Source organism: Anguilla rostrata, chromosome 4 (genome assembly GCF_018555375.3).
Source record: "Anguilla rostrata isolate EN2019 chromosome 4, ASM1855537v3, whole genome shotgun sequence".
In the NCBI taxonomy this organism is placed as follows: Eukaryota; Metazoa; Chordata; class Actinopteri; order Anguilliformes; family Anguillidae; genus Anguilla; species Anguilla rostrata.
Window position 1 is genome coordinate 49,688,642 of NC_057936.1, and position 25,963 is coordinate 49,714,604.

The window sequence follows — 25,963 nt, forward strand, 5'->3', positions numbered from 1 at the left end:
TTCTGAGCTTCCTGCTTTGTGGCAACAGTTTGGAGAACGCCCTTTCCTGTTTCAGCATGACAATGCCCTTGGGCGCAGAGCGAGGTCCATATAGAAATGGTTGAGTTGAAATCTGTGTGGAAGAACTTGACTGGCCTGCACAGAGCTCTGACCTCAACCCCATCCAACACCTTTGGGATCAATTGGAAAGCCAACTGCGAGCCAGGCCTAATTGCCCAATCACTGCCCAACCTCACTAATGCTCTTCTGGTTGAATGGAAGCAAATCCCTGCAGCAATGCTCCAACATCTAGTATAAAGCCTTCCCAGAAGAGTGGAGGTTGTTATAGCAAAACAAAGGGTGAAAAACAAAAAACAAACGGTAGACCAACTCCTTATTAATGCCCATAATTTTGGTTGAGAAGTTTTATGTCAGATTTCGGCATACTTTTGGCCATATGTAGTGTATATTTATATACACTATATATACTGAACACTGCACCTGGAAATCCTAAGCTTCTTTGCAATTTCTCACTAGTAATGACCTTTTTGCCACAATGTTTACTTGGCTCCACACATCTAAGCCTAACTCCTTTGCCATTTCTTGCAACTTTAGTGTCCATTTTACAAGGTACATAGGATTTAACTAATACACTCAACCCGGTGCTTTTCCATAAAGTTGTGTGGGTTACGTTTACTTTCTGATTGATGCATCTGAAACTACCTCAGCCGAAGAGACTCCAGTTGTCCTCCACAGAGCTAGACTTTTAGGAAAATAAAATAATTGTAAAAAATGTAAAAACTTGTGTCTAAATCAAAAGCTGTGGAGAGTTATAGTGACACGAGAGAGCTTTACCCAAAGGGATATTCTTCCTTGAGCGAAATTAACCATCTGCAGTGTATAATGAAAGCAGTGTAAGGCAATTATTGCTGAAATTAAAGAGGTGTAATGCCAGTGCCACAACCACAGTGTTCAGTTGCATTTGGATAAATACAGTATGGATTATTTGTGTTTACAGATACTGAATTGAATTACTGCCCAGTTCCTTCAGCCTGAGCTGAGGAAAGCTGCTTACTTATTACTGTTTCTGTTTTTGGACAGGTTTCATGGAAAATCATCCCCCTTCCCCCCATAATTTGAATGCAAATCAGCAAAAAGCAATTTGCAACTGAATCTTGGGAGGGATGCAGTTCTGCTCAAATGGAACTTTGTTTACTGGAAGCAAGGCTAGCCCAGGATTTTGTGAATAGCGCAGACACTTTGGCATGGGAAACCAGCCACTGCCTTAGAATACCAACACTGACCTTTGATCTCTTGGGCTCTACCCTGTGCACATTTAACAGAGCTTTGTGTTGCATTGCAGTGTTCATTTGCTAGACAGATCCCCTTAACAAGAGGAGCTTTTACACAAGTTAAGGACCCAGCAAAAACGTACGTATTCTAAAAGGCTTCCTTAACAGGAGTAGGATGTGTTGTTCCAAGAAGACTGTCAAACAGACGGAAATCCACTCACCTGGCTAATAAAACTTTGGTTGCCAGGCGGCATCCAGTCTTGTGGAGCACCCCGCAGCCTGCTCTGATTGGAGAATGGGATTAGAGGTAGGCCCTTTCTCAAAAACTAATTAACTGTGGAAATGCAGGCTGCCCAGACTGAATACCCACAGCAGCTTTTTCAGATGCAGAACAGAATTTATTCAGAGCTCTTTATCCATGTAAATTTTGAGTTCTGCTGTACAGTCCCATGCCTTCTCAGTTTTAATAACATTCTTTTTAGGGGGAGGGAGGGATTAATGGGAATCAGGTAGGTTCCTGGGGGGAGAGAGAAAGAGAGATAGAACAGAGAGAGAGAGAGAGAGAGAGAGCTATGGAACACTGCTTGGTACGACAACTTAACATGTTGAGCTAGAGCTGAATGTTTTGGTTGAGATTCTGGAGTGAGAAGGAAGTGGCTCAGTAGGCACTGGGAGATGCATGTTCTCTGTTTGAGCGCAACAGCATTATTTCTCTGCCAGTGTGTAGAACAGAAAAGTGAGAAAAGGGTGAGAGATCATCTGCATAAGGGATGAGAAAAATAAATGGTTTTCTGGAACAAACTGCACACATGCACACACACACCAAATGAAGATTAACAATTGGCAAAATACTATCACAATGATCTGTGTAAATAAGGTATTTTAATCTGATTAATGAATGAGACTTCCTAATGACTTTTAGCCTTATTTAAAATGAATTAGCTACAATAGATAATATAAATAAGATATAAACTTAAGACACAATATTTATAGGAGTAGCATTCATTGGTTTCACAACTGAAATATACCCATACAGTTTTGTTTTCACATCTTTGTTGTCCATTGCGCAAATTACCTTTTATCTGCAGTCTAAGTATTTCCGTTCCAAATTACTGAAAATCACGTGTAATGAAAGCAAATAAAGCAGCGGTTTTCTATCATTCCTTCTGCTGTGATCTGAGCAGCCAACAGACAAACTGTTGTGATTCTCCTCATCTCGATTGCTTCCAGGCATACTATTACATTAAGATTGAGTAAACAAAGCTGTTGTATTTTATTATCTTAACCCTCCTGGTATGAAATGTGAATGCTTTCCCTGGCAGTTGTTGCCTGTCTCAACAACTGCCACAAATAGAATAAAACACAGTATTGATGTGCACTTTTTTTGTACAGTGATGAAAGCACGTCATGTCTTAGTCTAAATACAACTTGTTTATGGTTTCTGTGCCAACATAAAAGGCTTGTCACTGGAGCTGAGAATTTGTAATCCAAAGAATCTAAGTCGAACAAATTTTAAAAGTACTTCGTAATTAGTTACAATTACAATTTTGTTGGTGAAGAAGCCTTACATTGTTTACAGTGTGTGCACGCTGAAATGCAGGCTCACCACTCACATATACACAACACTGTTTGTTTCGTCTTCTGGAATTAGTATAAACTTTTTGTTCACTATCTGTACAATTATCACTCTACAAACTTTGCATTCAGTCAGGGAACTTGTTGTTAAGAACGTGATATTTCTGCACACAACAAAATTACAGGGACTCACAAAAATTCACCAGTAAGAATTAAAAGCTGATGGTAAAAGAAGTAATGGTGGCGGCCAAAGACGCCAAAGAGTTTTAAATTTTGAAATCAACTTTTCAACTTTGTTCAGCTGTAAACCCTGACTCTTTAACACATTTAACATATTTAATGTTCTAGCGGTGAAGTGGTAGGGTTCCTGCTGGCTTGATTAATGGGGGCATTAATTAAAGGCATGCTATGCAGGATATTTAGCCTTGCTGTGGTAATGTGTTTACAATTAAATACATTTCCTCCTCCATCCTCAATCCCACCTACTCACCTCTGTTTTTATATTTTATGTCCACTTTTTTACACTTTTCATTTCTGTACGTGTATCTACATTTTTTGATAGCTGTTGCCATCAAAGAAAAGCAATTCCAAGGTTAATTCTTGTTTCTGAACAAGCCTTGTCAGCTTGTCATTTTGCTTCACTGTACTTGTGCTTCTTCACCCACTACAAACGCTCTGCTGAAGTCTGATCCCACCCTGCAGGCTGTAGCCACACCCACTCCGCCCCACACAGCACAGAGCAGTGTCATGCCCAGAAACGTCCAGATAATAATAATAATAATAATAATAATAATAATAATAATAATAATAATAATAATAATAATAATAATATTATTATTATTATTATTATTAGTACTGTGCAACTGGCAGAAGTACTATCTGTAAGGAGCTGCTGCTTTTCAGGAATCCTAGGTGCAAAAGGCAAGAAATTGGTTGATAATTAGAAAGGCTTGTTTTTTTTAAGGAAGGCTGTACCGTAGCGTGCTTTGAAAAAGTCAGGAACACTACCAGAGGTTATAGACTCATTAATGATGCCAAGTAAGATGGGGGCTAAAACATCCAGGACCTCTTCAAGTAACCCGGATGATCCAGAGGACTTGAGCAAGGTCGCATATGAGATGCAGTATCCAATAATTGTTAAGAAAGCAGTAATTCCCTCATAATTTGTAGGTGGACTGTAAACTGAGATTTTCTTTGCTCATGTTCAGTTCTTCTACATTGTATTTTTAAGTTTTGGATACTGTCATTCATCCACAGACAAGGATTTGCAGTCTGTAATCTTCTGGTTATAACGGGCATCATCAGATGCCTGTAAACGTTGCAACACATGCGTCATTAAAGTTAGTCTAATCATTGATACTGTGGCTGAGTAGATTTTTTTTAAATCAGTAAAAGCAGAGACAATTTTTTTGCACATTGCTTGTTAAGCATGCGGGGGGTAATTATGTGTTTATTTGAAGGGGCCATTACCTGGAGAGCTGTATGAAAAAGAATAAGATAATGATTAGAAATGGAAACTACAGTTGAGCGTTAAGCCCAAAGTAAAAAACCAAATCAAGGGTACAGCATCTGTCATCTGTAGAAATTCAGAGGCAAATGAATTTGCTTGATAATCTACATGAATATTAAAATCACCAACCATAATAATTCTATCAAATCTGAGAATGATAGAAGATATAAAATCAAAGAACTGTTATTAAATTTAGGGGGGCGATTGTTAACAGTGAAGCAAACAGGGTCATTAGCAGCGACTCTACCCATAACAATCTCAGAGCCAAGGGTTGCTCCACTGAGATGGTCATACAGTTCACACAGTTTCTAAAAACAGCTACAAGGCCACCACCACAGCCTTTATGCCCAGGAGAATTTTAAAAACTACAATTTGGAGGACACTGCTCAGCAAAATGAAAGCTGTCACCAGGTCTATGTTATAAAAGAAAGTCTAAATTCTAAGATAAAATGTAAAAGTCATTTAAGATAAAGATTTTATCAGAGAGAGACTTGACATTAAAGATAATATAAAGATAATATAAATTACTGCAGATATTCAGTGGTTTTACAAAATGTATTTTAATGAAATATTCTTTTTTTTTTTTTTTTTTACAAATTCAGTGAGAAACACAATTTAAAATGTAATGGGAATGCATACTGCTATACGTCTAGGGTTTGCTGATAAAGGGATAGAAATGGGTGAAGCAGGACACAGACTAGAGGGAGTGCTCAGCGTGAGACTTAAAAGAAAAATCTTGATTCTTAATCAAGCCACAGCAAGATTCATGCTGCTACGCATTTGGGCATGAATAATGAAATCACATATTTTCTTTTGACAAATGTGTCCTTGAAATAAGTCTACAAGTGCGGTGTTAATTGATGAAAATGATCAGGTGTGCGTTGGCTCTGGTAATGCGCTGCCATGCACACAAAAGAGGTCCATAAATTATCAGTGAATTTCACTTTTAAAGTTGCGCCTATTTGACAATTTTCTTTCACCCCGGTGAACGAGCTCATTTTTTCTGAGTGAGTGCCACACTTTTCTGAGCGGAGGGGCTTAACAGACGCGCTTCGCAGCGATTGAGGCTGTCTCTTTGTTTCTCACCGGCCCCGGAACAGCCTCGCCCTCACGCTCGCCCTCACGCTTGTGACCGTGGGCGCGAGCGTGCCCGCGCGCTCCGTCGGTTCTCCGTGCGCAGCGGAATCAGCGGGAGCGCCAGAGCTGCTAGGATAAACAAAGCTGCGCCAGGCCGGTGGAAGCGGTGGCGTGGAGCGTCGTGGCAGGCTCCCCGCCGCCCGATTCCACTTCATCAATTACGCCGATCTGGCTCCCCGCTTCGCCATCTGGAGGAGCGTCGGCGGGGTCCGCGGCGTGATGGATGCAGGGCCCTCTGATCCCGCCGAGCGGTCTGGACGCCGCTCTGATTCGCTGCGTTAACAGACAGATGCGCGGACGCGGAGACTCTCTCTCCCTCCGGTGACAGCCGCTGGCGGCCTCTGTCTGTGGGTGGCGCGGAGCGAAGTTCACCAGGAGTTCTGCCTGCTGTTCTGCTGGGCAAGAAAAGAGAGTGCACACAGCTGGCATAAACAGCCATGTTCACTTTACAGAACAGATAGCTACGTCATTCATGGAGGTAGAATGAAAACACCGTCATAGAAAAATGAAAAGCTGGTTTAACAAATTCATGCTTACTTAAAGTTAGTAAGCATGTGTGGCACCACTTTGCACTGATTAGATGCTAGATGTGTTTAATGAGTTATATGAATGTAGAAATTTGAAACATCCTTCTCTCTTCTTAAAAAGAAACGTTCCTTTTAAAATGATCAATGTCGTGTTTTTTCTTTTCTACATCAGTTGGTGATTTATTGAGTCATCGTGCTGAATGCATGCATTTGCATAATTTTCTGACAGACTTTTCACTTTTGGAGTCTGATACCCTGGGTTTAGAATAACTCGAACATCGTCATGCATTTGTATTCATCTATGCCATGGCATAAAGTCAGTCATTTCCATTACTTTAACATTTTATCTAAGATATAAAACATTAAATTATGGCCAGTGACACAACCAGTATATCATTTCATTTTTTTCACTTCTTTCTTTCTTTCAGATGAAATAAAAATAAGCCACATTTTGCACAATTAAAGTGCATTATGCACAAATTGGAAGAATTTCATGGGTGAACAGTACTGTTGTATTACTATAGAATGCAGTGCCCCAAAACCTCCTGTTTCTATGTCTTAACTTGGTTAATGTAAGTGTGGCACCTTTTCCATTGTATGTACTAGATTCTGGGAAGCACATGGCTTCTGTTTATAACTATTCCATACATGTTGTCTCCAAATCCAACACTTTAACACTGTTTTTAAGAAGGCTCTTTTTCCTGGTATGTGTCTTTTGTTATAACTCAAGTCGCACACCACTTTATAATATTTATTATAATATGGTACAGTACAGGCAACAAGATTTCACTGATATTATGCAGCCACTTACTGAATTTGTTTGGCAAGAAGATTAGTGATGTACACACTTTTTTCTTTTTTTATTTATTGTTATTTTTCTTTGTCTTATTTGTTACCTTGTGTTTTTGTACTTAATATACATTATACACAGATTGAGTGAAAGGTGTATTTTACTACTTCTAGGGAGTGGAGGAGAGCTTTGTTTGCAGATAGGACATTCTGTATACACATACTTAAGTAGTGTTTTTAATTTGCTCTTGCATCAGGTTTTGGATGATCAATTAAGTGGCACTGATTTTCTCGTACCCAAAATTTGTTTTACTAAAGCTGATTGTCACACTGACATCAAATGGAACATCTCTCAGTTATGGAAGAAGAATAAACTTTATGCTACTTTGGGGAGTTGTAATTATTTTCCTTATCACTCTTATAAGGCTTGCCCGGTTTTACGGCAGGCAAATTAACCCCCATTTAAAGTTCCTGTCACCTCTGGAAAAGAAGTAGAAGTTTCTGACAGGTCATTAATTTACTTCCCTCATGCTGATAACTATAATAAGGGACCAGCAATTATCATAAGGAAAAGACCAGAAAAATTCCTCGTGTATGCTCGTAAATTTGCATGCCAGTGTCAGATTTATACAGCAACCCTGTTTACTGAGGCATGCTATAATTCTTGTCATGCTGAAGCCGGATTTGAAAGTTTATGATCAATTTCCTGGCCTGAAGGAGATGCAGTGTGCTTCTATGACATATGCTGCTTACAAAGGGGTCAAGGTAACCCATTATATCCTAGGAATTTGGTTTCTGCTAAAGTATTGAATTCATGACAAATGGCTGGATTTGTAAAGAGCACCATGATCGGTTTCAGGTGGGGAAAGAAATCTTCACCTATTTTTGAGTAATGTGCTAGATCCTTTTTGTTAGGTCTGTTATATTTTTCACATGGCCGTATTTCTGAAAACTCTCCTTATTTATTCAGAGTGGGGCTTTTAGTTAAGTGGATGAAGTATGTGGGGGGTAAAAATAGGCATAGCGTGTAAAGTAATGATGCAAAACGGAACATAATGCAAAGCTTGGCCTTATGGTATATGGCATGTGGTCTGATATGATTGATTTAATTTAGTTTGAGAGTCTGGCTGTTACTGTGGATATGGAAGCTGATTGCTTTAAGACATCAGCCTTGCAGGCCTACCTGTGTGGTTTGACCTGCGAATGACTGTGCCTTGCAGATGTTGCTTTTGAAAGGAGAGAGAGAAAAAGACATTGATAGAAACATTCCTTCCCTTCAATAGGTGTTGAGTTGCTGCACTTACAGATTAAGACCAGGCAGATCTTTTTCCCTGTTAATTGCAGAGTTTCAGGTAGATGAATAGTTCTGTCTGACTCACACAATTAATTGCTCATTGGCGGTTTTATTGAAGGAGTGCACCATTTCTTTCAGTATCACATTTTATATGTACTCATGGAAAGATACTACTCCATTATATAGCAATTATAAATGAAGCCTGGAATTAATTTAAAAAAATGTATCCAACAAAATTAAATTGAATTACAAAATGACTACTTAAATATTTTATTTGCCATTGGTGTTTACTAGCAAAAATTAAAATTCATTAATAAAAAGATTACTGCTTTCAATGTTTTCCTCATGATAAATGGTAGTATTTGTAGTCTCAGGTTTTTTATGGTGTTCATTTTCATTCCTAGCTACCAGCACATTCTCAGTTGTATGCAGTCCTTTGACAGATCATAAAGCTTTATTAACACAAACACATTATAAGATAACCAGGACAGTGTAATTGAACGACTGAAAATGGATGGGAAGCCTTAAACATGGCTCCTTCGAATACCTCTGGGCTCTGAGCCTTTCAACCTCCGTCCTGTTTCTTCTCTTCTTCCAGTTTTTCTCCCTCTCAGATCTCTTGGCAGTATTAAAACCCGGCACACTTCTCAGTCGTATTACATCGATGTACGTGAAATGCCTCAATGCCCAAGATCCCAGGCCAAACCCGACATGGCAGGCGAATGTGCTTTTCCCACACGTATCGGGAACATTTCACACTAATCACCCGTCCGTCTCACCCTGGACACGTTCATCAGACGTGGTCTGTTATATGCGTGCTGACTGTCTGCTCTGGCTCCTGGTCCCTGGCCATGTTCAGCCCCATCAATTATGTTCACAAAACGAGATGACTTATTTCCCCAGAATTATTTCATCAAGCTCCAGTTCGGCACAGGTATTGTCCATAATGCCTAGATATGTGTGTAATAATTTCTATTATCGTTGATTTGGGGCTGCAGTTTTTGACACTGGGCCAGTTTAATAGAAGGATATGAAACAACCCACAGGCCATCTGAGAATGTTTTCACACATATACCCACCAAAAAAAAATGGAAGAAAATTCAAATAATATGCACAGCATTTATGAGTCAGGTAATGTTGATGCTGGCTAATGACACATCACCTCAGTGGAAATAAGTGGGGTTTACTTTTGTAGCAAAAAAAAAAGAAAACCTGTCTTGTAAGCTCTTATAAACAATAGACTTGGTCCTTCATTCATGGGAGTGGTGTAACTAGCCAGAAGGCTGGCAACAACTTACAAGCAATTTCTTAGCCAAGGAAAATATCAACCGCTGAAGGTGCCTTTCAGAACATGAGATTCTAAATGTTAATTTGGTGTCATCATCAAACCAGATCAATATAAGGGCTCTTGTGATTTGTAGCCAAACACAAAAAAAGCTAGAGATCAAGCTGGAGGTGAACAGTGACAACAGTGACTGTCAGCAAATGAGGTAAAGGAGCTATTTTTCATATTGTTACGAATAAAAGTTATTTTGTGACAACAATAAAGTCTGTTCTTGCTCCAGTGGGCAGCAGCTATGTTTCCTGTTTCAAGCAAGGGCAGCAAGCTCAGTGGGAGTTACCATTGGCTCAAAACCTTTAAGGAGCAGCTGGCATTTCTGATTGGCTATTGGCAACTGTCCGGAGCATATTTGAGACAAGAGAGAGCTCCAATTGTTTCATGAACAGACTGCAGCATTTCTGGATGTGAGTTCTCACTGATTGGATGGATTGGAGATGTTCCCCTATCTGAGTGTATTATCCAGTAGCCATTGTTTGCTTTGAGGTTTTTTTTGTGTGTGCTGAGCTCACCTGAGTTGTCCCTTTGTGAGGCTGTATTGCTCCCCAGCTGTGTGATTCTTTGCATCTATGAACCAATATGATGATTATTATTATTAGTAGTAGTAGTAGTAGTAGTAGTAGTAGTAGTAGTATTTAATTTTTTTCAGAAATTTTAACTGCTTGATGTGACTCATATTTGGCACCTTTATTTCTCATTACACGTTTGTCTGTGTGAAGCGATGGCTTGGTTGTCAATTGTGTTTCTCTATGTTAGTAAATTAGGATGGCGCTCCCTCAGTTATTCCACGGTCATCAGGCATGAACAGCAGATTCAGCCCAGCGTTCAGCCCGTTGGTTATGGCTGTACATTCTTTTACAAACCCTCCTACAAAAAATGTTAATGTACAAGATTCTTACTTTTTTTTTTTTACGCCATGCACTCTTTCAATTATTTTATCTTTCTTAAACATTAAGTGTGGATGCATTACGCTTTGAATCTTTTGCAGTTTATATACATAAACAAGATTATATACGATTTTGTATTATGTATACAAGATACATTTAATTTAGGAATTACATACCAACTTTGGAAATGAGTATTGCATATCCACCTAATTTGCATTTAATTACTTTCTTCCTGTGATCTTAACAATAAAGCTCTCTGTTATGCTAATGTATTCCAGAAATGGCTCATTATGTTAATGGGACATTGTACAGTCACTTTGCCTTTTGCATTTAATTGCCTCCTTGGTGGGATCTGTAAATGTGCACATTTATCACTTTCATTTTTTAATGCATTCACTAACCATTTAATTGCATGCTGGCTTTCTGTTTTGTTGAATGGTACTTTGTTACAGGTGGAGCTCTACAGTATGTGTGCATCTGTTTGAGGAGTGAATCATCGTTTTACAGATTTATATCTAAAACAAACAGCTCATTAGAATTACCCCAGGCCAGGTAAATACAAACCACTGATTCCACTGATTGGCTTGAAAAATAAAATACAATAATGTGAACTAACACACACACACACAATAGCATTTCTGATAGCAGCAGAGAAATATTGATGATAAAATAGGTTAGAAATATTGCTACCTGGAGTAAAAATGTGGAACAGGACTACAAATTGTTGTAATGTGACATTTCAAGCATAATGTGTAAAATCGTTTGGTAGTTCATTGTATTGGACACCATTTCCCAACAGTGCTCTCATCCAGCCTTTCCTCGGGAAATCATTTTCTAGTTTTTCTTATTAAAAGGACAGTCAACCTACTTTTCCTTCTGAAAATCACGCTTTGTGGCCATTTCAAAATGCTCCATGACAAAAACACTTTGTCTGATTGAATGATTGATTGATTGATTGATTGATTTAAAATGAGATCTGTTGATATGCACACATCGCTAAGTGCATGGCTTCACTGCGATTCATGCTGTTGTAAAGCGGGCTTAATGGTAACGGGAGTTATCAATGGCTTTCACATTCTCCTTGAATAGTATAAGCAACCAATTAGATCTATTATGTCCCTCCCTGATTTAACAGTTTTTTACGGTATATGGAGGCCTTCCTCCTCAATCACGTGTATACATTAGCCTGTGACATTAGCGACAGCCTCCTGTGAAAGAGGCCTTCATGCCAGAGGTGTCAGAGCCTGGCATATGGGAGCGAGGAGACAGTGGCAGCTGGACAAAAGCTATTATCTGTGAGTCACGATGCCAGGCTATGGCCCCTCCATCAGCGCGGTCTGCTCCCATCAATCACTCCCTCACAACCCCCCCACCCCCCCACCCCTCAGCCTCCCCCAGCCTCGGGACCTCTGGACCCCTCGCCCCCCTGACCGGCGGCCATGCTGACATTTCACCCAAAGGCCCCGTATTGGCTTCAAAGGCAGAGGCTGGGCCCCGGGGTCAGGGCAGAGCTAAAAATGTGCGCTGTCTTTCATCACACAGGCAGAGGGAAGAAGTTACAGGCTTTTTTTTTTTTTTTTTCGCAAGCCATCAGCATAGAACTGTCGTGAAGTAGAACACTGCATGGCCTTTACTGCCAACATGAAAGATCACTGGCAGTTTTTTAGATGGGAAGCTTGATAAGCCTGGAAGGGGGCTCTTTTGTGCAGCAGTGGCCGATACCAGCGGGAAGCATATTTGAAGAGTTAACATTTATAAGAGGGCACCGCTGCATTTTTCTGTCACTTTTTAACAAGACAGCCTGGATCTGACTCACTTCCTGTGTCTGTGGTGGCTGCCGGCTTGCAGCAAATTCGCTGCACTCATGGGAGCTTTTAAAGTCAGGCCAGTAAGACATGTCTCTTTAGCAAAACAGATGGTGTCCTCAAAAACTGTTAATGCTTTCAATTTAGAGTCACCGTTTGGCAAATAATGCTACTTTTTATTTATTTATTTATTTATTTGTTTATTTATTTATTTGTTTGTTCGTTTGTTTGTTGTCCTGATCATTTTGGGCTGATCCTCTTGCTTGGCAGTCAATAATAAAATGCTCCATGGGAGATTATGCACATGCTGGTTGTCAGATCTGTGTCATGTTTTTGAGCTTGGAGTGTTGGTCTCTGGTGTCTGTGTGGCGTTGCGGACAGGAAGCAGTGACACAGAGGTCGCTTTGGTCTTTGTTGGCCGCTAACAGCAGCTCACATTCGCCCCTCTCCCCTTACTGTAGCCCGAAGCTCACAGAGGATCTATTCAATTTGGGCCAGTTTAATTGCCATTTAATGGAAATTAGTGGCTCTTTCAGGTTCAATATAAAGTCTTAGTGTAATACGTTGCTAATAATAGTGCAGTCCTACGCGTTGAATCTACTGTATTTTCTACAGCGACGGCTTTCCCCTTGAGGTCTTCAAAAATAACTGTGCGATACCAACGAATGGCACCAAATCTCTCATTCCTGGTGTGATATTGATTTATGGATCTTTGCAGGAGAGCGCCTGCGTTTTGAGGGCTGTTCATTTATTTAATATGAATTGATTCATTGTCTGAGTTTGTGCTGGGATGATAAAAAAATGGGTGGCAGGTAATCCGTGTCCTTCTTTACGGAAAAACCAGACACCGTATGCAGCAGGGTTTTGTGTGTGCTGTAAGGTCAAATCAATATGGTTCCCTCCTACAGAGAAGAGAAGTGTGCTCCCTGTTCACACGATGCCGTTTGCCCCTGCAGGACACGGACTACATGACTTTCAACATCTCCATGCACCGCTCCTGGTGGCGGGAGCACGGGCCCGGCTGCGTGCGGAGGGAAGTCCCGCCCCCCACCACCCGAGGCCTGGAAGACCACTCCTACATCTCTGTCACGGGCTGCATGGTGGAGTTTCAGTACCTGGAGGTGATGCACTCCTCCCTTCAGATACTGCTGGCTGTGAGTATCTCTCTTTCTCTCTCTCTCTCTCACACACACACACAAACACACGCAAACGCACTCACACACACACACACACGCACGCACACTCACACGCACGCATGCACACACACTCACACACACACATGCAAACAGACACACACACCTGCCACAGCTGTGTCAGTACGTGGGCTTTTAGTGACTAGTGTTAATTCAGGGGGATGGAAATGCCTGCAAAACAGTGGCTCATGCATAAATTACAAGCGCATTGTTCTTAATTTGGCCGTTTCCATGGCTGATGGCTCCCAGGTAGAAATGACTCGCTCGCGAAACTAATTGAGTGAAGAATCCAAATCGATATGTAGTTGGAAATTCAAAGCCGCCCTCCAGCCTGAGGGTAATAGATTCTTTCTGTGTGGCTAATGATCTCACTGGCTGAGCTCTGGAAATACTTATACCTCACTGTATCAACAGGGGCAAACATCTGCCAAATGGTGCCCTGATAGGCTGAGGCTATGGGTATTGTGTGAGTTCTCATATTCCAGTAAAAAATATACAAACTGTGAATGGCATCATCGGGTATATCAAAGGAGTGCGGGATAGCCGTTGAAAGCAACGTTTATGTGAAACAGTTAATAAGTTGATAAGATACAATAGCTTTACAAGTTTCAATGTTATGAGGGGGTCTTAGGCTTGTCATTCCCTTTTCTGAAAGGAAGATATTGACTGGTGATAATCACACCCTCCCATCCCCCACCCCGTGAGTGATTGTCACTCCGCTCAATATGGCAGTGATCCTGAAAGGGCCAATAAAGCTGAGCCGTCAGCAGGGCCAGGGAAGTGATGACAGTGGGCTGTTAAAGCTTGGCTGTAAAGAGGGGCACATAGGAACCCTACTGGAGACTCAATACATGAGATAAGCCATCAGAACAGGCCTTGGGAGCGGTGGGTTACCGTGACACTGAACGAAACAGCGGGCTACACTCTGACCGCGCTCTGCATAGTCCCAGGCGTCACGCTCAGACCTGTTTGGTGCGTTGCATCAGACAGGAAGAGTCAGCGCTGAGGGAGCCAGCTCAGTGGATGTCCTGTCCAAGAGAACTACAAAATTACACACTGTTCTGTTCTGTCTGAGAATCCTCTGGGTCTTCTTGAAACCTTTTGTTTTTTAGCACGCTGTTCTGAATGACTAAATGTGTCATATTTTATAGTCAAGAGAATAATCATGAAACGCAAATATGACAGTAGTGCCACTAAGTCAGTTTGGTGAAAAAGTGTTTTATATGAACCTGGCATATTTACTGTATAAGCAGTACACATATTTATTAAATACATTTTAACATTTGATGGTGAGATGTGTTGCTTTACTGAATAACTATATTTATCATGTCTGAATGCTGTAACTGTTTTGCTTGAAATCTGTGTGCTGCTTCAATAAGTAGGTACACATGTAAAGACTGTTCTGTCTCAGGACTTGTCCACTAAGTTCCCAGACAGGCTAAAGTCTGTTGAAACTTACGCCATTTCCATCCTGTCCTGCTCCACCATCTTTGGTTACATCACATGGTTTACGGCGGGAAGCGCAGCCATTTCCTGTCAGGTGACGCGCGATGCCTTTAAAGGCGATGAAAGTCTGGGGAAGAATGCGGCGCCTGGGGGCTCAGGCCGCAGAGCAGATGCAGATGTGCCTACGTCAGAACCGCTTTCGTACCGCCGCGCAATCAGGGGCTTCTGTGCTAATGCGCGGTGGCAGGGTGCCCCTTGCCAGGGCCTAAGAGACTCCAATAATCACCGCGCAGATGCTCTAGGGCCCCGATCGGCACCACCAGAGCCAACATGGAGTATCTCAGATCAACATTATCAAAGGGGACAGAAAAGGACTAGTTAACAGACCCAGTCCCCTGGTCCATCGCTCATCTTTTATAGAGGAATTGGGTTCATCACACTATAAAACAAAACACAAAGCAATTTTGAATTATTCATGAGGCTTATATTACCTTGGATCTTCCACAACTGAATGCATGCAGTTATATCTAACTCCCCATAAATATCCTGTGAGTGTTTATGGCTTGCTGTGTGGCTGGTGTCTTCTAAAATCCATCCTCCTTTGTGAACAGTAATATAAGATTTCATGTTATAGGACATTGGTGTAATATTACAGTGTTTTTCCTTCTTTCCTCTGTAGACAGTTATATTGCAGCCATGAATCGCGAAGAAGTGCATTAGTTCTGCTTGTAAATGGCTCCAGATCCTCCCCTGTAAAGTATTTAGAAATTAATCTGTTTGAACTTACAGTTTAACCTTTGGGGCAATTAAAATGCACCTGGCCTAACCATGCGTCTGATCTCTTTTTAACGGAAAGATGGACACCGCATTATCTCCAGGGAAACCACTTTTATGGGTGTTGTGTTTGGGCTCACTACATGGGATTAATGCAGAAAGAAAGGAGATTGCGCTATAAATCAAAAGGCACTGTAAGACAACAGAGACAGCTGTGCCGAAGGAAGCGCAGTGATTTACATGGGACTGGAACTGTGGGCAGGTTTGGAATCTACGTCTGAATTAAAAACAGGTACTGTCCATATTGGCTGTGACTAATTTACTGGCTCTCTCATGTTCCAGCGCTCTCAAGCCAGGAACCCTCAGTAAGTCAGAGAGAGAGAGAGAGAGAGAGAGAGAGAGAGAGATGGAGAGAGTGGGATTTGAGGGAGTTTGTTACTCTTACTACGAATGCTTATTTCAGTCACTCCCGAAAACCTTGTAATTTATACTTGCAGACTGAATGGAAGGTGATGTGTGGGGCGTGTATGTGTGCATTTGGGGGGGGGGGCAGAGCCGATGCTCTTCTGTCAGAGAGACCCGTACGGGACCCTGGGGGCCGACACGGTACATCTGTCTCTCAGGAAGTGACACACCCCCCCCCCCCCCTCCGCGCAGCACCCTGAGATTTGTCACTGTCAGTCAGCGCCGCAGCGCACCGGGGCCTGGGGGGGGGGTGGGGGAGACCCCCGACATGGGCCAGCGCGGGCCGGACCCACACCGATGAGCACAACAACGGCCAGGAACAGAGCCATCCCTCACAGTGGCGCACTGAAAGGCTGATGTTTTACAGATCCTAAGATTCACCGTCGGTCCGATTACAAAAACAACCACTTCTGCGCTGAATACATTGAGACAGAAAGAGCGTAAAACGTGTTTTCTGCTGTTTCTATAAAACTCCTGGAATAGTTTTCACATGCCCCCCCCCCCCCCATAATTGGTGCATTGCTAATTTCAAAGAATCTGCATAGCATTAATTATTCAATGCGAAAATGAAGAATGACGTTGGGGAGGCCTGAATTTTATTTCATCAAAGGGAAGCCATATTTCATTAGGAGTCAGCTGCGGTAGGGCAGCAGCTACAATGAGGACAATGGAGGAGCCTTTAAATAATTAATCAAGGCAGGCCCGGTGACTTGCCTCTGTTTGCACAGAGACAAGGGGAGGCGAGAGCAGTGCCCTGTACAGGGAGCAGCAAAAAACAAGCTAGGCGCAGGGCATAAATAAACACAGTAACTGCAGGTCTTCAGCATAGCGCTGTAGAGCACTGTGTGCTGAAAGTCGCACGAGTGTATTTGATACAGAGTTCACAGTGCGTAGGGTGCCCGATTACTTTGAGAAGCCACAGTACTTTTTCCTGATGGCACAATCGATGATAATCCTGGAACAAGCCGTGTCAATAGCACATCAGAGGACAGATGATTCAGACGGAGCTTGTTTATGACAGAATCAGAATAACCAGATTAAAGGCTTCGCCCGCTCGTCGTCAATGCATTTTCCAAGTGTGGGTGGGTGAGGCAAGGGAGACGATTCACTCGGATGATATTGGAACATCGACCAAATAATTAACTGTAGAATTCCATTATGCCTCCCGGTGATGTTGTGCACGCTCCTCCGCCCTGCCTCTTATGCAGGTACACAGCCCCTCTCTTGATCAGAGTGCTTTCTTGAGCTCGGAACAGCAGCACAGGAAAATGTGCTACACCTTTCCCTCTTTCATCTCAGCCATTTCTCAACAGTCGTCAAGCCAGCGAACCAGATAAATTCATTCTTCACAAGCTGTAAATTAACAAGTGATCTCGGGTGATTTCACACAAAGCGCAGTCACAAGGCCAGCGTTGCCTTGTAAAGATCCAAATTGCTGTGCGGGACATGCATTTCCAGTCTTGGTCTTCAAATCAGATCTTTGCAAATGTGGGCAAGTTTTAGCATTAGTCCAAGTGCTGCAGCTAGCCTGCTCGCTTTGAAATCCTATGATTAGAAATAATGCTGATGCCTTGAGAATGCCACATTAAGATATGATTATTCATTTAGAATCACACAGTGTCGACATCTACTGTATGCTCATTTAATAATAACAACAGAGGGCAGATGTTCAGGCGTAGAGAATGGCAGAACATGCCTGAACAAAATGACTGAGAGTGTGTTTAACTGTGATCCAGGTTCCAGTTACAACAATGTGGTATTTGAAACCATTGGCAATAGAGGTTTAGTGATGTTCTGTGAATACAGAAGCTTAATTTTGTCTGGAATTAATTATGCATCCAGTTAATTAGATGCATAATACAAATACTTTACAACCATGTATTGTGGTGATTCGCTATTTGATTTTGGTGAAATATATTTGCATTTGCATGATAACGATGTGTATATATGAAGTATGTCATTGTAATGACATATTTAATTTCTCTGCTAATCGAGTTGAGTGGTAGTGTATTTTAATAGCTCAAGGCAATATATGCAGACTTTCCATAGCATATGTATTTATGATTTATTACTCGCAGGATATTTGTCATTATGAATGAAAAAAAAAGTCGCAACAAAAAAGTATAATTGGACACTCATTTGTTGTTGAATGCATTACCGTTCACAAAATGAGTGAAACAAATTTTGGTGGAACTACACACATCAATATTTGCTTGCATGTGCGTATGCTTCCACTTCCATATGTATACTGTGTGGTAAACATATGCAATTACTGAATTAAATTCTTAATTGAATATTACTGCTGAAACCATTTCATGTTGATGCGTTTTATGAGTGTATGTAATGCAATTTAATCATCAGGTTCTAGTGAGGAAAGAAGGACTGTGTGTCCCTGCCCCATACAAAGCAAATTTGTAAAGCGATGAATGTTTCATGTTAATATTCTTTTGTGTACCCAACGGGATGTATTATTTATGGTGCGCGTCTGGGCCGTGAGCACCGGTGCATGCTAGACACTGACCACCTGGGATTATAGCACCTGAGTCAGACGAGCCAATCCTGAGAAATTGAGCGATTAAATTTTAAAATGGCTCCGCACGGATGGAATTTTTCAGCTTCGCTTTGCGCGAGCATTTCTCATCCTCTTGAGCGGGGAGTGCTTCCCGGACCCCGGTTATCGTTGGACCGGAACGCCGGTGCCCGCTACGAGCAGTTCAGGCGCCGCGTGTGGAACTAAAGGCGTTTAAACTTGCTCCAGTGACGGCAATGCGCCGTGCGTTCCAGAGCGCCCGAAAGTGGAAAGACTTTGTGTTGAAAAAAAAATGGAGCATTTGCACTCGGGATGGGATTTGTGCATGCGCTGTGGGAGTTTGAACTTCCTGAAGCTGAAAGAGATTTCCACGCACAAATCCCAGCACATATCGAAGAAAACGGTCGGATGGCGGAATAATGAGGTTTTCCTACAGAGGGATATTTTTGTGGGACAGGCCTTAAATGGTAAAAAGAAAAAAGAAGGTGGTGGTGGTGGTGGTGGTGGTGCGATATCTCTGTACGTATTTTCGCGAAATATTAAAATTAATCAGAACGTTCTTTGTAGTGTACAACATTGTAATCCCACGGGAGGTGATTAACACTGTAAGCAGTTTTGTAGGTGCTATTTGACACCACAGTTTTTCATGTCATTTCTTTTATTTTTAAAGGAAAAGGTCTGATAAAGAAGCAAGCCAGTTCTGGGGAAAGGCCTTACTCTGTGTCTGCTCCCTCAGGACCTTCACATTCCCCGAGCCAGGGAGAACGCTGCTTTGCTTTCTGTCTCGTCATTGTTTGAGCAGTGATCCCCCCTTTGTCTTCTCAGTTCCTGGATTGGGATGATAACGCACTGGCTTATAGTTAACCAAAATACGGCATGCCTGGCATGAATTACTCTAGCATTTTCTGTGTATGTGTGTCACAATAGCTGGTTGTCAATGCAATCCATGCCTACAACTGACACTCAGTTACTCTCTGAGGCAATAGTGAAATGATTCAGGGTGAAATTCCTTGCACTGTTGGTGTATAAAACACCTTCAGTGTAAGTGTCTTGTATAGTCTGGTGTGACAAAGTTGTACAATCACACATTGGCTACCTCTGCTTCTGAGGTGGTCATAGGCACAGTGATTAGCAGTTTCCTCCACATTCTCATTATAAGGAGCAGACCGAGTCTGTTTGGGTATGTGAGAGGGAGGATTTCCACCTCATTTACGAGCTGATCAAACGCATCGGTCTTTAATCTGCATCAGCGCAAGCTTTCCCTGCCGGAATCCGCCTGTTTTGATCACCGTATCGCTCACATTTCTGTAAGTGACTTGAAGTTAGTGCACATGCGATTGCTCTCATGTTTGCTGTTTGGGGAGATGTGCAGGTCAAACTGTAACCACCCAATCCAAACCCCTATGCTTTTGTGCAAATTACCAGTGTAAAGAATTGAAAGTAGCTCATCTTATCATTAAAGAATAAGTTGGAGGGCTGTTTTTTGATCAAATGAAAGTATCAGCAAACCGAGTAAATGCATTTATAAGGGAGCTGGATGGCTCCAACTGCAGAAGAAAAATGTAATCATTACGGTGCGTTCACACAGCGAGCAACTCGTCAACCGAGTTGCCGGAAGCCCATTCATTCTCTATGTTGCTGAGTGACACCCAGCAACACAAGCAGCTGGGCAACTGAGCAACCAGTTGCCTGAAAAATGTTGCCCACAGTTTAACTTTTCGCGGGCATCGCCCGTCAACAGTCAGTCAGCGTTTTGGGCTTCCTATTTCGCCAACTGATATGATACCATTTCTGGAATTATTGTTCCGCTCAGTGAGGAAAAATGGTCTTACAACTTATCATTATGGTACAGTTAAACAAAGTTTTTTAAAAAGAGTACAGGGATGAGTGTCTGAAAATGACGCTTGGATGGCAGCTTGCTAGCTAGCTAGTGATGGAGATAGAGAGATCGCTAGCTAGGTGGCTAAATAGTGAGGGAGATATATGGCTAATAAGATAGCAGTAACAAATATTTATCAGTGTTTGACATGACTATAGAAACAAAAGGAGATGATATGTGGCTATGTGGCAAATATACGTCTTTGATGACGCCGTTATTTCTCTTCAATAATATGCAGTTGCATGAGACCACTAAGAGGATACAACAGGAAGCTCCTGCCCCTCCCTCAGCCCAGTAAACTTGAGCAACCCATCAACCAAGTTTCTCGCTGTGTGAACGCAGGTTTATTGTTAATCTAAATCCAGAGGCAGAGGCCAGAGGCATTGTTTTTCTTCCCATTATTACTGCTCACTGCTGAATCTTCTGTCTGTTTACTCGTTTAATCTACTAACCTATTTCCCAGGGTTGCACATTTTAACCACACACTGGCGCAGTCTGAAAAGTAATTGCTTCAACAGAACAAATATTCATTCTTGCAGTTATGAAAGCTTATTTAGTCAAATGATGATAAACAGGATTCATTTTCAAGCAGCGTGTTCAGCATATGCTGACTCGCATGGATACAACTGCATTTCCTCAATAAAGTGAAATTTATAATCAGCCAGACAGCCCATATCACTGATTACTCAGCAGACCAGTTATGTCAGCAGTAGTAAATGTTTTTCAGGCCGTGGTACATTAGTAATTTAATACAGGGGAGTCAGTCCCAAACATGGATTTGTACAATTCACATCTGTGCTACTTGTAAGAATGAGAAACTGTATGCGCCTTTTGGTTTTTCACAATTATGATAACATGAGATTGTTATAGTTAGCTGTACATTATCTCTTTTAGCATAAGGATAGGCAACCAAGGCTGTCAGGTGCTGGCAAAACATTTTTTGATAATGCTCTCCCCCCCCCCTCCATCCCAAGCCTTCAAACTCTCAATTAGGCTGCCTGGTGAATTGGACCCGTGAGTTAGCTGATTGTATGCCAGAATACAATTCTACGACAAATAGCCTAATAAGTCCCTCCAGCCCGAACATAAAGCGAGAGACGGGACGGTTATTTGCGAGGAGCTGTTCGTTAAAATGCGAATATTCCATCTTAAATGACTTGAGTTCTTATTGGGCAAACACACACCCAGGAAGGAATTCTGATGTCTCTTCTGTGAACTGTAGCAGGATACATTATACACATTTAATTAATTACAATTCTTTGTTATGATTACAAATTATCTTAATTAAGCCCCCCGAGGTCTTTGCAGAATGGAGACAAAAGGGTGCATATTCTGGATGCCGGGTGGGGAAAAAAAACTGCCTTCCTATCAATAACCTGTGCAACAAGCTTGAAAATGACTTGAAGTCAAAGTTCACAGAAGATCACTTGGAGCTTTGTACAAAATGAGCTGGCAGTGTGAAGACAGTATCAGCATACAGATAAGCATCAAGATTCCCCTACTATGTTTTCGTATCATGTAAAAAAAACCAAATGTACCCAACTATCTAGAATCCATTACACGTTCTGTTCAGAGCGAATTAAATATGAATATGAATGTAAATTATGGTGTTATATTTTACACAGCAAATGGCTGAGATATGAGAAAATATAGACAAAAGAAATATAGACAAAAGGACTGTTTTATTTGCACCAGCTCTTACTCATGTATCATTTTGAAGAATAGAGTGTGCACGATGCTGTTTAATTCAGTGCTTTGTGCTGAGAGTCCATGAGGATTCATCCCTTACTGCAAGTCTGTATTGCTGACTGCTACTAGTATTGCCATATCGCTGTCAGGGTTGATGGCGTAATTGACTTAATTATTTTATCAGCTGAGATGTGTATGATCATTTCTGACAAGTTGAACCTTAAAGGCCAAATTTCCCTGCAACAAATTAATGAGAAGATAACAGGTACAATTGGTTCTGAATTTAACCTTTTTCAAAGCATTTGAATAATTCCTGCATTGTGAAGCTTTTTATACTGCACGTGTGCATTGCTGATATGTTCTCTACAAATGTGTTAATTATCTAATTATCTCTCACTCTCACATACCACACAGTCTCTCTCTCTCTCTCTCTCTCTCTCTCTCGCTCTTTCTCTGTCTCGCTGACACACACACACACACACTCAATTTTCAGCATCAGTAATGGCTCAACAGCTGGGGAACATGAAGATGAACAGGTGTGTGAGATTTTAATATAGTGTACAATTTTACAATTTTAGTAGCCTCTCTGCTGAGAAGTTCATTTCAGTGCCACCATAGGTGCTTTTAAAGTGTGAGATAAAGTAAAAATAAAAAAAAAAGGCTCTGTTTGGATGTGTAGAATTAAGGGTACACCAGGGGCACTGTTCTCTCCATGAAGTTCATTGGGGAGAATGCTCTTTCATGTTGAATGGCCACACTGTTAATTTGTTCTCTTTCCCTGCGAAGCTGAAGATAGTTACCTGAGCAAGAAGCTGCAGTTGCAAGGGACAGATAATCTAAGTATTGTATAACAATGCCAAAAGGGAAAACTCTATTGCACAGGTTTTAAAAAAAATCTTTTAAATATCAGTGCTAAGACTTTAAGAAGACGTAGATCTTTGCTAAACCAGAAAGGTCAAATGCGAAATTTCACGGCTGATGGTGGGTTTTCTGTCCTTATACACTGTATTATTGTGGTCTAATCTATGAGGAAACTGGAATGGTGCTTAGACCTAATTAGCTAACTGAGCCACACATTGGCTCAGGAATGGAAATGCCCAACCCTGGGTTAAACAATGCAAGATTGTGTCTGGAAATTTAACCAGGGCACTAGGGGTAACATCCAAATGGATGTTATTTTTGTAAACATCTGCAGTGCTCAATAAAAACCATCTTACTCATAAAAAACATCTCATGTATACTTCCATGTGTTCTAGTGTCAGTATGTGCTTTTGCATAAACTGGCATTGAAATAATTTATAAATTGTGATGCAGCAAGTCGTCGTTTCATTGGACATTTAGGTTGAGGTTTCTTCAAAGTCATTAGAATGTCCCTGAAGTTATGACAAATAAAGTGTGGTTGTATTTGTTTCACAAAGGTAGAGGTAGCAGATGATAACAAACTTTGCATTGACCTTGCATTACATTTCTAAAAGGTACAGCAAACCTGACAAGGCAAAGTATCAGGGTGAGATTGTTAAGTGGAAATAAGGACTAGAGCATGATATCCCCCATTGCACAATATTACATGGGTGGTTACCTCAAGAACGTTGAACAGGGGCATAGACTGTGGCCTTGGTATCACCAAGTGGATATTTTATAGTGTCGTCAAGCATTCAGTGAAACTGTGAAAAGATCCTTTGTATGTTACCGCTGCCTACAAATATCATATTGAACTGTCATATCCATTCAGAACTTAGATTAACATACTGTATCTGCCTCCCTTTGCAATGCTGTTAGATTACCACACAATGTGACCAAACATATTATCAGATATGAAAATCCAAAAACGTTGTCTTTCCATTACACTTGACCATATAAAGGGAAAGACTTCATTTTATTTTGGTCCTCCAGCTTGTGGCTGACCGAGGCCACAGTGTGGCCAATCAAGTTTTCAGATTGCCCTGGGGCCCAAGTGGGAACCCAGTTTAATGGGATTTTGTGACTGTGTATTTTCAGGGAGATCTGCTGTGAAAGTTTGAATTGAGAGGCTTTGGATGTACTGTAAGGGCTTGTTTCTCATGATTGCCTATGGATTGTCTCCTAAGGCAACATGTACAGCTCCATGGTTTTTTTTTCATCTGGCCTTCTAAGGGAGTACCTGTGCTTGATTGAAGTTCAGGGTATGTGTGGGGGTATGAAAATGTGCTGTGAATCTAATGGTGCCTTCCGTTTTGATCTGTGAGCAGTGACCTGTTTTGGAAGGCTCTGTGGGCTTCATGCTCTGACAGAAGGTGTCTGTGTCCTCCGGCTCGTGGCCTGTTTGTCACAGGGTACAGTCTGCACCACACTTCCATCTATTTCACACGTCTCTGACATTAAAACTGTAACCGGTGTGTCCTTCAGTGCTACTGGGGGCCTCATACTGTGCTTGTCCATTGAGAGTTCTGAACCACTCCACGCTTTTACACACACACACTGTAGCATGGCCAATGGCCAAGGCTATGGTTTGATTAAAAAAATAGCTGCCAGAAAAGAAGTGAACAGCAGGTGGATTTAAAAAAAAAAGTTTTGTGGAACATGGAGAAGTAATTACTGCCAACTGTCACATCGCAAGACAGTTTTTAATGAGCTTGCACACTCCTACCCATTTAACCGCAATTTTCTCAAGTTGTTTGTTTTAAGGATGATGCCGCTTGACAACTCTCCGTCTCTGTCTCTCTCTCTCTCCCTTTCTCTCTCCCTCTCTCTCCCCTTACAGCTGGTTGGCTTTGTGTATGCCTGCTACGTGATCAGTGTGTTCACAGAGGAAGAGGACAGCTGTAAGTACTGACACCCCCCCCCCCTCCGGTCGCGTCTCTGGAGCTCTCCAGGGTGAGACACTATCTTTAACTAACCAGTAAACCTCCACCCCATCCCACCTCGCCCGCTCTGTTAACGCCCTCAGTCTGGGGGATCCATGCCCGTGTGTTACACTGCATGTGTGTTCATTCACTGTATGTTATATGTGGGACCAAAGCGGTGTGTTTGTGGGTGGCCCTCAGCTGTTTATCTGACTTTGGCATGTTTTAGACTGTGCAAATTATTTTCCTTACTGACAGAATGTGACAGAATATGAATCGATTTGCCAGTTTCATCTCCTCCTTTATGTGACCTAAGCAGTGCTGGTCATAGTAATTGCTTGGCTGGATTTGATAAGATAATAGTTCCTGCAACCCTCATTACTTTAGGTCCCTCTGAGTGGCCTGTCCAGTCTGCATATTAACTCTTCTGACTGCCACAGAGGAGTCATCACCCCAACATGGACATTGGGAATGCTAATAGCTTGATAAATGCAGTTTAGATGATTTATTCATGACTAATTTTGTCCGACTCTATTTCACTGGCTCTGCCTTTATTAAAATGTGTTAGCCATTAAAATGCGTTAGCTATGGCAACAATAACCATTCATGAAAAGCAACAGTGGAGCACTGTCGGTCTAAAGTTGTTGAAACTAGAATGATGAGATCACTTTAGGGTGTTTGCGTGTTCGTGTATGCAGTGGAAGTTTGAATGAAATGGAAATTACCCTCCCGTCTTTGATTCATGTGATGCATGTAAACATCAAACCCCAGCAGTAAAAGGCAAATGTGAGAGGCAATTTCACTTCAAATGGCTTTTCTCCATTTTGATTCTGGGCCCTCAATTCTGGGCCGGAAGAGCACCCCCCTTCATTGTATGCAAGATATCAATAGCTCAGTCACAAGTCACCCCTGTTCACAGACATTGTTTCAGAGCAGGCATTGTGCTAAATCCTCAGAATTGATGATACACTGTATTAATGTATTAACTCATCTCTATCCATTATCTGTCTATCCTGGTGATGTGTGGATCA

The 25,963-nt window shown here is 41.6% G+C and overlaps 1 protein-coding gene across 6 annotated transcripts in view; it reads left to right on the forward strand.

The window, feature by feature from the left end:
* Positions 1 to 25,963, forward strand: part of LOC135253558 (sodium/potassium-transporting ATPase subunit beta-1-interacting protein 3) — an 89,074-nt gene that overhangs the window by 54,567 nt on the left and 8,544 nt on the right. For 4 of the 6 annotated variants that reach the window (XM_064332990.1, XM_064332985.1, XM_064332986.1 and 1 more), the window contains 2 exons: positions 13,091 to 13,288; positions 24,851 to 24,911. In XM_064332990.1, the coding sequence (XP_064189060.1) occupies positions 13,091 to 13,288; positions 24,851 to 24,911 (259 nt within the window). Of the gene's footprint in view, positions 1 to 13,090; positions 13,289 to 24,850; positions 24,964 to 25,963 lie in introns of all 6 variants that reach the window. The other 2 variants (XR_010329650.1, XM_064332989.1) reach the window with 1 other exon arrangement.